The sequence below is a fragment of the Ammospiza caudacuta genome, chromosome Z (genome assembly GCF_027887145.1).
Source record: "Ammospiza caudacuta isolate bAmmCau1 chromosome Z, bAmmCau1.pri, whole genome shotgun sequence".
NCBI classification, from domain to species: Eukaryota; Metazoa; Chordata; class Aves; order Passeriformes; family Passerellidae; genus Ammospiza; species Ammospiza caudacuta.
In genome coordinates, this window is record NC_080632.1 from 21,699,563 (window position 1) to 21,710,334 (window position 10,772).

At 48.4% G+C, this 10,772-nt stretch overlaps 1 protein-coding gene across 1 annotated transcript; it reads right to left on the reverse strand.

The window, feature by feature from the left end:
- Positions 1-6,239: 6,239 nt before the first annotated feature.
- Positions 6,240-7,127, reverse strand: CARTPT (CART prepropeptide). Its single transcript, XM_058824264.1, has 3 exons — positions 6,984-7,127; positions 6,822-6,905; positions 6,240-6,432 (listed from the first exon to the last, which is right to left on the reverse strand). The coding sequence occupies exons 1-3, from the start codon at positions 7,125-7,127 to the stop codon at positions 6,325-6,327; spliced, it is 336 nt and encodes a 111-aa protein (XP_058680247.1). The 3' UTR covers positions 6,240-6,324.
- Positions 7,128-10,772: the final 3,645 nt, after the last annotated feature.

Below are 10,772 nucleotides of genomic sequence, written 5' to 3' on the forward strand. Positions count from 1 at the left end.
TATTGTCACTGCCCTGCCAAGAGCAGTGCCCATCTTTATTATAAGATGTCTGTGAGTATTGAAAGACTGCAGTAAGATCTTCCTGTAGCTTTCTGTTCCCCGAACAACCTCAACTATTTCTGTCTCTCCTCCCAGGTGAGGTTTTCCATCCCTCTAATCATTTCCATAGCCATCCTCCAGCAGTTCCATGTCCTCCCTGTGCTGGGAGCCCAGAGCTGGATGCAGGTTCCAGGTGGGCTCTCCCCAGAGCAGAGCAGAGGGGCAGAATCCCCTCCCTGCCCTGCTGCCCACGCTGCTCTGGATGCAGCCCAGGACACGTTTGGCTCTCTGGGCTGGGAGTGCCCATGGCTGGCTCATGTCCAGCCTCTCACCCACCAGCACCCCCAAGTCCTTCTCACAGGGCTGCTCTCCATCTGCTCATGCCCAGCCTGTCCCCTGATACTGGGGGTTGTCCTGGCCCAGGTGCAGCACCGTGAACTTGGCCTTGTTGATCCTGATGGGATTCCTGTGGGCTCCTTCTTGAGCTTGTGCGGATCCCTCTGGACAGCATCCTGTCCTTTAGGAATGTCAGCTGCACCACACAGCTTGGTGTCATCTGCCAACACTGTCTGTGTCTTTGCTGAAGACATTTAACAGTACTGATCCCAATACAGACCACTGAGGGACATTGCTTTTTATTGATGTCCCTCTGGACATTGGGCAGTTGACCACTACCCTCTGGATGTGACCATCTGGTCAATTCCTCATCCACCAAGCAATCCACCCATCCAATCCATCTCTCTCCAGTTTAGGATGAGGATGGTGGGGGGAGGCAAAGGCATTGCAGAAGTCCAGATAGATACCTGTAGCTCTTCTCGTGTTACTCCACCACAGAAGGCCACTGGGCTGGCCAGGCAGGACTTGCCCTTGGTGAAGCTGTGCTGGCTGTTTCAGGTAATCCCCCTGTTCCCTGTGTGCCTTATCACAGCTTACAAGAGGATCTGTCTTCCCAGGCATAGAAGTGAGCCCTCACCACCATCCACTCTCTCTGTGCCAGACCTTGAAACGTAATTTGTGGTTCACAGCTAATACCCACCAGCTGGTTATTTGCCTCGGTGTGATCATTTCTGTGAATCCTGTAGGATCCTAGAAGACAATAACAGAGGACTGGAAGATGGGAATTACTTCTGGGACGAAGTCTAGCTCCTGTGTGGTTGTGGTCATTCTGTTACAGCAGTGCCTACAAGAGAGAATACATTCTGCCTCCCAGGCAAAACAGGCAGGATCTCCAAATTGCAATCAAGTCAATTACCACATACAAAAGAGTATTTGCCATTTACTTGGGAGGAATTAAAAGAGCCACCCTTGAATGCTTAATCAGTATTTATGTTTTCATTTCCAATCTCATTATGGCTGCTATTGCAGACAGACTGTGGAAGGGCTCCAGGCAGGTCCCACAGGTCCCTTCTGCACAATCTTGCCAAAGTCTGAAGGCCCAGACCTGAGCTGAAAAAAGGCTCACACAGATAGATGAGGGACTGGGGGGGTGAAGGAAGGCTGCTCAGGTTCCTGAGTCCCTTTGTGCAGCCTTCCTTCCCAGCAAGGGGTGTTACCACATCTCCTAGGGACCTAGATCTGAAGGGTGACTTGCTGGGAGTTGTAAGATGTCACAGATTCACAGGCAAGGTATGGGTGTGTGTTCCAGATTGCTCTACTGTAAGGGAAAAAAAAAAATCCATTCCCCAAAATTCCATTCATCACTGTTAAGCTAACACACTCATTTAGACAAGAGACAGCTGCATGCTGAGAATGTAATTCCATTACAACACTGCCACCTCTTGTTCTTCTGCTGGTTTCATTTTTGCCCAGCTCCACTCCAATCTGTGGTGGATCCACCACCAACAGAAAGGCATAAACTCTCCACTATTTTTGTTAAACTGAAACCTTACAAGGAAGAGCAACTGGCTGATTGCAATGTCATGTACTTCTATACAAGTTGCAAAAAAGTAGGGTACTTGAAAAGAGCCACATATTTTATCAATCAGTGTTGATTAATGTGTAACTATTTTCTCTGCTAACTCAGAGAAGGAGAGACTGAAAGAAATGGGGTAGGGAAAGAGGGGGAACAAAGCAAACCTACCACAACAACAAAAAAACCACCCTAGAATCTGAGAAGCAGCAAAATCCACCTCAGGAGAAAATGGGATGGGGTTTGTCCAGTATATGTGAAATACATTTTATCCATGCAATGTTGCCTTCAAACTCTGTGACTTCCAATGTGAACCTCAGTTTTCCTCTCAGTATTTGTGCAATCTGTTACCCAGGGGCTGCCAATGCTGGTTAAAGAGGAGCAGTGCTTGCCTCCACCAGGAACACCAAGAATTATGTAGAGTCTCCTGGAGAAGACTTGGCTGCAGATAAATAATGTAAGCTGATTGTCTTTGAATTTAGACTAGGTGGTCTCTGGGAAGAAGTTTGCTCTAGAAGGAGAAGGATCACTGTGCTAGCAGGTGTGACATGGGGAAAGCCCACAGATGGCAAGGAAAAGAGACAGATTGGCTGGGCCTCTTTGTCCAGAGGCTTCATGTTCAACTAGTTCTTCATTGGGGTTTGACTGCTGACAGAGATGGGGCTGCTGCATGGATTCTTTGATATCTAGCACTGTATTGAATTATTTCAGATATCAGTTATATAAAACACTCTCTTGAATTAACACTTTTTTGCTAGACTTTTTAATTATGTCTCTCTATGTTTCAGTCTTCATGTGCAGAGTAGCTGAAAAGAGGGGTAATTTTTTAGCCCAACCCAGGTACTTGGGAGCTGCCAGAAGCCTCTGAAACGGGTGAATCACCCAGGCACACAGCACAAATCCCCTGGGCCGTGGGGCCAGCTGAAACTGCTGGTCAACTGCTGGTCACCACTCAGAAAGAAATAACCTAACAACCAGCCCGTCAGGGACAGTTTTCACAGCTCTTTCTAGCTGGAAGATCCAGTCAAAAAGAAAAATTTGTTTTTCAGATGGAGTTGGCAGAAGACAACCAGATTTTCAGTGGTTGACTCCTAATACAATAGGACTTGAAGCAGTTGGGTTTTTCTACTTCGTACTCAGTAAACGCATTAATTCTGAACCACATTTATTGAATCCAGACTTTCTTACAACCCTTTCTGGTGTCTAAATCCAAGATGAACCCTCAAAATATGTGTTTCTTGTTTTGGACACATCGTTTGCAGGGCCCACCCTGGAAGTGTTAGTAAGGTGAAATCAAGAGATATTTTAAATTAAAAAATTGTGTCATTTCATGCAATTTATTTCAAGTGAAAAATATGCAAATGCCAAGTCTGTCCTGACTCCTACAGCATAAGTTTCTCTCCTGACCTAATTTTTTTATCTCTACAATAGAAATATCCATCATGTCATGTAAGTGGTCATGTATAATCAACAAGATAAGAGCCCTCAGGTTAGTGCACACAGTATTGCAGGGAGTATAGTCATAATGTCAGTATCATGAAAGCAGTCCCAAAATCCTGATTCCTTAAGTCAGGTTTTAGATTTATGATTTTGATCTTTATGTAAGCCACATTCATAATTTTGAGCACTATAATCTGGCAAAACAATAACTATATAATAACTATAAAATCAATACATAAGTTGAATATTTCTTGATATATTTTGGTCCAATATTTGATGTTTCAGTCCAATTCTATGTAAATACACCTTCAATAAATGCTACATGTAGAGTCAGTCTACACAAGCAGTTCATTGAGATGCTTATGGTATTTGGGGCTGGACACAGCCATTGGTTATTAAACCCCTTAATAATCTAGTTTCACTTCTGAATGATCCTGAAGTAATAACAGGATATTATATATACCATATAAGGTAGCAAAAGGGGATGTTTCAGATGAGGGAAGCATGGAAAAATTATCCTGAATGGGAAAATTAAATACATCCAGAAATTGGTGCCAAGGAGTGATGCTGGGTGGCTTAGCTTACATCCTGGATTTTAAATATAAGTTATAAATACCTGTATACACACAAAAAACCACTCGTGTCTGTTAGCTACTGTAAGTGAAAACCTGTATTTAAAGCATAGAGTTGTATGGACACTCACTAGCAGTGCTCTGTACAACAACAAATACTGACAGGACTGTCAAACAGCCAGAGAATAAAAACCACTGAAATATAAGTCCTTGTTTTTGTTTGTATGGAACCAAAGAGGGATGCTACAAAAATTGTTTCATTCTTCATTGAGAAGTTAAGGATTTCTACAATATATCTGGGAAATATCATAAAAAACATCCGCAAGCAGTTACAAATTTACAAAACCTGGCGCTTGGCTCCAGCCCTGCAAATGCACTATCACACCCTCCCCCAGAGGCCTTACTCACCCACGGTCACAGAAGTTGCAGGCAGAGCTGGCTGCCGCTCCTGACTGTTCTTGCCCTGGTCACAATATATCCATTTTCTTTGTCAAGTCCTCCCTCACAGTGTTCCCACCAAGTGCGCCACGGCTCCTGCTTTAATTTCACCCTCCCCTCCTGATGCTCCACAGACACATTCCCCCAGGCCATGAATGGCATACCTCAGTCTTGAGGCCCCACCAGTTAAAACAGCCTTCACACTCTGGGTGTTTTCAGCTACCCTTTATTTTATTCTTCTCCAGGCTAAGAAGAGCTCATTCCAGTCCTGAAAAATAGTAACTAATAACAATAAACCCCAGCAACTACAATACCTGCAATAATAATAGTAGCAATACCCGTAGCAAAATGAGCAGTGGTGGGTTTCTTTTTGAAGTCAGCTCCTCTGTTCCTGTTTCAGTCAGAATTCCTTATGTGCTCTTACTGTTTAGAAGTAAAGCGAACGCCTTACAGAAGCCTTTTTCTTACAAAGCTCTGGATTTCTCACCTATATTTGTGCTCTCTTCAGCATGGAATATGAGAGTCCCTTGTGATGTCTTTCCGCGGTGTCTGCCTTGGCCCATGCAGCCCCTCATCTCCATGCTGATAGAATTAAGAGCTGGTTCGAGCAAAGACACCCACAGATGAATTGTGACAAATGAGAGGCAAGAATTTCCTTCAGGCATCCATCATTTGTTGGAATCTAACACAAAGTAACATAGACGATCCAGCTCATGGTAGTTGCCTCCCATACAAGTCCCTGCAGCTGGGATACACCCTGTCCTCTCCCAAAGAAAAACCTGAGGCCTCTGTATTTGTCACAGTGCCCCTGGGTGCCTGTGGTGAGGGAGCAGAAATCAGCTGAGCAGTGCCAGAACACATAAACCTTGGTTTCTAGTCCTGTCCTGACCTGGCTGATGGCCTGGCTAAAGCATGCAGTAACACTTGCAGTAGTTTTGGAGATACCCTCAGCCTCTTCCTCTGAGTGCTAGGGATGTGATTTAATTCCTATGTGTGAATTAGAACACCCAAAATACTGTCATCAGAACACTGACTTTATTAATAGAGACGAACAAAGGATTAAAACACGTTATGAGTTTGCTGAAATACGCAAGTGTACCTGTGGAGGACAGACATATTTATAAACATCAGTTCATTGTAGAAACATGAGTAGGATATCCCCAGGTAGTTTGCGACGAATCCAGACAGCTTTCTCTCCATGGTGGCCCTGGTAAAGCAGCCAATATCCCCCTAGCCCCACCCCAGCCATGCTAGTGCCGGACCCCCCGCACACCATCAGTGTCTCTCTCATGCCGGACTGTCTACAGCCCAGGGTGAGCACAGCTGGATTTGGCCTGAGGCCAGCGGTGCGGGTGAGCCCCACCGAGAGCTACAGGTTGCTGGCTCTGGCGGGTGCCCAACTGGGTCCTCTGCGCGGGGCGGCAAGAGAGAGGGGACAGGGTGCTTTGGACACACCCGCATCCCGCCTGTCCCCGCTACCCCCAGCCACCTCAGGGGAGTCCCCTGGCCCCGGCTCCTCCGGCCGGCAGCGGGTGGATGTTTTCCGCCCGAGGAGGGAGCCGAACACCCCGGGGCACGGCACGGGGTCAGTACGGCTTCCCGGCACGGCTTGGCACTACTCGGGTCTGCACTGGGACGGCACTGCAGCTCCCGGGACCGGCACCTCTACTCCCAAGGCACGGCCCGGGATTTTCCTGGACGGACAAAAAAAAGCAGGGGAGGAGGCGAGGGAGAGGACGGGGTGGGGCGGGGGAGAGAAAGAAAACAGCTCCACGGATGTCGGATGTCACGGACAGCGTTACACGGGCGACGCGGGGACTTATCGCCGCATTTCTCGGGCGGAGGAGCTGCGGGAAGTCGCCGGAGGTCGGGGCGGCCAGACGTCGGTGCCTGCACTCCCGGCGGCTTGTCCCGGGACGCCTCTGCTTACAGGCACTTGAGGAGGAAGGAATTGCACGACGTCCCCCGGGGGCAGTCGCAGAGCTTCCCGATGCGAGCCCCCTTCCTCACGGCGCACTGCTCCCCGGCGTCGCACTGCGGGCAGCGGCCGGCGGTGAGTGGGACCGCCACCAGCGGCCGCCCAGTTCTGTCCCGTCCCGTCACGTCCCGTGCCGTCTAGCCTCGTCCCATTCTCTTCCGTGTCGTCTCGTCCCGTCTAGACCAAGTCTTATTCTATCCCTTCCCTTCCCTTCCCTTCCCTTCCCTTCCCTTCCCTTCCCTTCCCTTCCCTTCCCTTCCCTTCCCTTCCCTTCCCTTCCCTTCCCTTCCCTTCCCTTCCCTTCCCTTCCCTTCCCGTCCGCATTCCGTCCCTTCCCGTTCCTGTACCATTCCGTCCCGTCTCGCCTCGTTCTGTTCTACTCCCTTCCCCTTCCTTTTTATTCCCTTCCCGGTCCCGTCCCGACCCGTCCCGCCGGGACACCCACCATGGGCACCTGCCCGAACTTCTTCTCGTAGTGCGGTCCCCTCTTGCTCTTGAGCTTCTCCAGCACCTCCTGCAGCGCCTCGATCTGCCGAGAGACCAGAGAGCCGCCGTCAGACCGCGCCCGCCCCGCGCCGCCCCCCGCCCGTTCCCGGACCCGCCGCACCAGCTCCTTCTCCCGGGAGGCGCCGCCGCCGCCGGGCGGTCCCAGGTCGCGGACGCGGCGCGGCGGGGTCGATCCGTGCCCGCGGGCGCTCAGCAGCAGCGCGGCCGCCACGGCGCACAGCGCCAGCGCCCGGCAGCTCTCCATGGTGCTGCCGCCCCGCCGCCGCCGCCGCCGCCTTTATAGCGCCGCGCCCGCCCCGCCGTGCGTCAGCGCCCACCGCCGCCGCGCTCCGAGTGCCGCCACGGCACGGCACGGCACGGCTCCGCGCCCCCACCGCCCGAGCGCCCCGGTCGGCGCCCCAAAGCGCCGGCCGTCCCTGGCCCTTGGGCCAAACAGCGGATCCGTCTCTGAGGGCGGCCGAGGGGAAGGCGGCCGGGCCAGCCGCACCCTGCCCGCGCTCCCTGCGCTCGTCCACAGTCGAAAGCTGTGGGCAGAGTGGGAAACTATTGCCTCGTCCCTGGGGGCTGGGATGGTTGAGGGAGAGGGTGGACGTTGGACACACAGAGATGAAAGTGGAAGTTGGGCTTACAGACTAGGGAGACTAGACTTGGAAGTCAACACAGGGATCTGACGGGAGGGAGGGTAAGTATCCGTGGGCTAAGGAAAAACATGATGTGCTAGAAGGAAGGAAGAGCCATGTGGGATAATTAGCCTAAAGAAGTGTGTGGGGGGGGTGGTAGATTGTGGTGATGAGCAATAAGCTGATGAGGATGTGAGTACTTGAATAAGGACAGGTGAGAACCAAGAGTGTGGGGAGGCTCAGGGCCACCGAGGGCAAGGTAAGAAGCAGCATCAAAAGGCCCAGGATAAAAGTAACTGCTAATATATCAAGTAGAACTGTAAATGGTGCTTGAGGTCAAATATCACACCACTGAGCAAGTTCTTGGGGAGCATTATACACCCTGTGTGTGGAATGAGGCCACCTCCATTTTGGGAAAGAAAAAGTGCTGTTGCCAGAAGGAGACCTAGTATCAGACATACCATTCAGACCTTTCCACTGACTTTTGGTTCTACCAGCCCAGTGGCCTCGTGTCCATGAATATTCTCACTAAAAAATCCTTAGCAAATCATGCCTGCCCAGGCTTCACGGCCATGGCAGTGGCAGGGGTAGCTCTTCCCATTTAGAAAAGCAGTGGTATGCCAGGAAGAGCATGCAAGATGAAGGACAGTCAGTGCTCAGCCTTTCTCCAGCCTCCTCTGGGCCAAGGCTGGGGTAAAACAGGGTTGCTGACCAGCAGTTTGCTGGCATGAGACATTTGGCCATCTGGTTGCTGGGACAAGGAGGCAACAAGTTGGGTCTGCCTGTGCAGAGGTTTCACTTCAAGCTCATGGTTCTGAAGTGGCTATGGGGATGTTCCTGCCTGCAAGTCAACAGCAGCAGGAACTGGGCTGTGTCTCCTTAGGTGAAGGGAGGGTCATTTGGAGAAGGAGAAAACTGGAAAACCTTGTTAACAAAACTCTCCTAGCTTGTTAACAAACTCTTAACAGCTGGTAGTTTGTAGGGAAGCTAGGAAGTGGAGTTAGGAACTGCTTGAAAAGGCAATGCAATGGGAGCACCCACACAAGTTTGTTTAGAGAAAAATTAAATGGGCCCAGGCATGTATTTTTCCAAGCAGATCGGCATTTTTTCAAGGGTACAAAATGAGTGTGGTTCAAAAAGTAATTTTCAACAGCAGCATTTTGTTTGAGGTTCTGATCTCTCTATCACGTTGCTTGCCTCCAGTACTGTGTGTTCACCTCTTGCTGTTACCTCCTCCCACACACTCCTATTGATCATCACATCCAGCAAAGGTCTCATTTGTAATTGCTGGTCAGAGTAGAGGTCCTCTGTCTGTTTGCATGGATCCTCCAGCTTCATTTAGCCACAGGGAAGGTTAAGATTTCTGATGTCGGGCTGGTGGTAAACCACTCATAGCAAAGTCCAGGCTTTGTTCCCAGGCTGGAGCAAAACCACAACTACATGCAATACTGAAAATGATGGGTATGCGAAAACAAAGTTCCTTAGAACAGAGAAATAACACAGGCTATGAAAAATGCAACACTTCATACAGAGAGGCAGATATATGGCCTATTCAACTTTAAAAGCAGCATCTGTGAAGCCTGACCAACATTTCAAACCATATTTTATAGTATGAGGATTACTCATGCAGTGTTGAACACACCAGAGATGCTCAGAAAACATCACTGTTTTCTTTCCAACTTACACTTCCAGTAAAAAGCTGAATTTAATGTTAGCTACTCTAGTGAAATTATTGTTGAATGTGGAGGCAATTACAAATTTCTGTTTCCAAAAGTCGTTTTGTCTGTCTGGCTACAGACACCCACAGAACTATACAAGTTTCTGTACCTGTTAGTGTCTGTATCACACTGTCTCTGCAGACATCACTGTCCCTTGTTCCCCATTCAGCCATTTTTGTACACTTTGTCTCCAGCACTAGGGGATAAAATCAGAAGGATTAACATCAGCAGGACAGCTGAATATTAAATAAGAGCGTCAGAGGCTACCGGAGTGTCAGAGGAAGGGGTCAAGGTACAGAACCAGAAAATCACTGTTTACAATCACAAAAAGGCAGGTACTTTCCAACAGCTTCAGTAACCAGTCATAAGACAGCTGGCTATGGAAGGAGGGGAGCCTGTGGCACCTCAGTGCTTAGCTCTGGGTAATCCACGTGAAATGCAATCAGACCTTGGGGACAAACAGCTCTGTTGTACCAAAGTTTAATCCAAGTTTCTCAAAGTTTACCTTCTCCATGCAAATGTTATTGCACATAAGGTACAAACAGAACACTACCAATGTGCATTAGCATCTGTACATCAGATGGATAATTTTGAAAGTCACATATGCTTTTCATAACCACACTCTTCCATCATGATCAATTAATTAAGTGTACTTCTAAAAGTGGGAAAATAATGGAGGTTTATGTTGATGCTGGGGAGCAGTTCTAAGGCATTTATGTGTGTTCTAGTTTTGGCTTGGCACAGACATAAAGTTGGACGGATTTTAGGACTACTAGACTGTAGAGATTAGTGTCAAGCATTTGAACAAGTGCTCTACTGAATTAGTGACACAAAAATGGACATCTGGCTTTAAGTGGATGCTTTAAGGCTTTGCAGGAAAGCATCAGGCTTTTATAACTGCATTGTTAAATTGCCTTAATTTATAAACCACAGTTAAAAAAATAATATACCATCACTGGTTTTCTGAATCAAGACTTTTTTTACTGAACCCTTGAAAAGTGAGGAAAATCTAAGATAGATCAGAGTTACTGTTGAAGTAATAAGAGTCCAGAGGCATACTTGAAACACTATATCTATTTCAGCAGGAGATAGCAATTCATCTTGATGAGTAATAGATTGGAAAAAAGCCACTTAAATAAAAGATGGGTTCTCAGAACAACAGTACATATACCAATGCCCACACAAATAGTGAAGCTACAAATTCTCCAGCAAACAAACCCCACACGGGTGGAAGAGTAGGGGGAACAGGTTCCCAGTGGCTTCTCCATTTCTGCAGGCAGAGCTATCACAGAGGCTGTGCACTATCCACATCTCATTTCAGCCCTAGCAGAAGCAGGCTTGTAATGATTGTGTTCCAGAGGCTCTACCTTGATGTTTGTTGAACAAACTGTCACCAATTTTGATTGAAGCCCAAATTGTAGCTCCCAGGTTCCCAGCACCTTCCTAGCTGCCATGAAAATAAAAAGGAAAATGGCAATGGGTACATTTTTATATCCATCCTGAATTCACCACCTCAGCCCAGGTAATTTGAAAAGCAAACCCTTGGTTACT

What these genes read in the sequence shown, in the direction of transcription:
- CARTPT (XM_058824264.1), bottom strand. Translation starts at nt 7,127, where the DNA reads ATGGAGAGCTGCCGGGCGCTGGCGCTGTGCGCCGTGGCGGCCGCGCTG. An exon ending in CCTCCCGGGAGAAGGAGCTG is followed by an intron (nt 6,906 to 6,983) that starts GTGCGGCGGGTC and finishes GTCTCTCGGCAG; the next exon opens with ATCGAGGCGCTGCAGGAGGT. An exon ending in AGTTCGGGCAGGTGCCCATG is followed by an intron (nt 6,433 to 6,821) that starts GTGGGTGTCCCG and finishes CGCTGCCCGCAG; the next exon opens with TGCGACGCCGGGGAGCAGTG.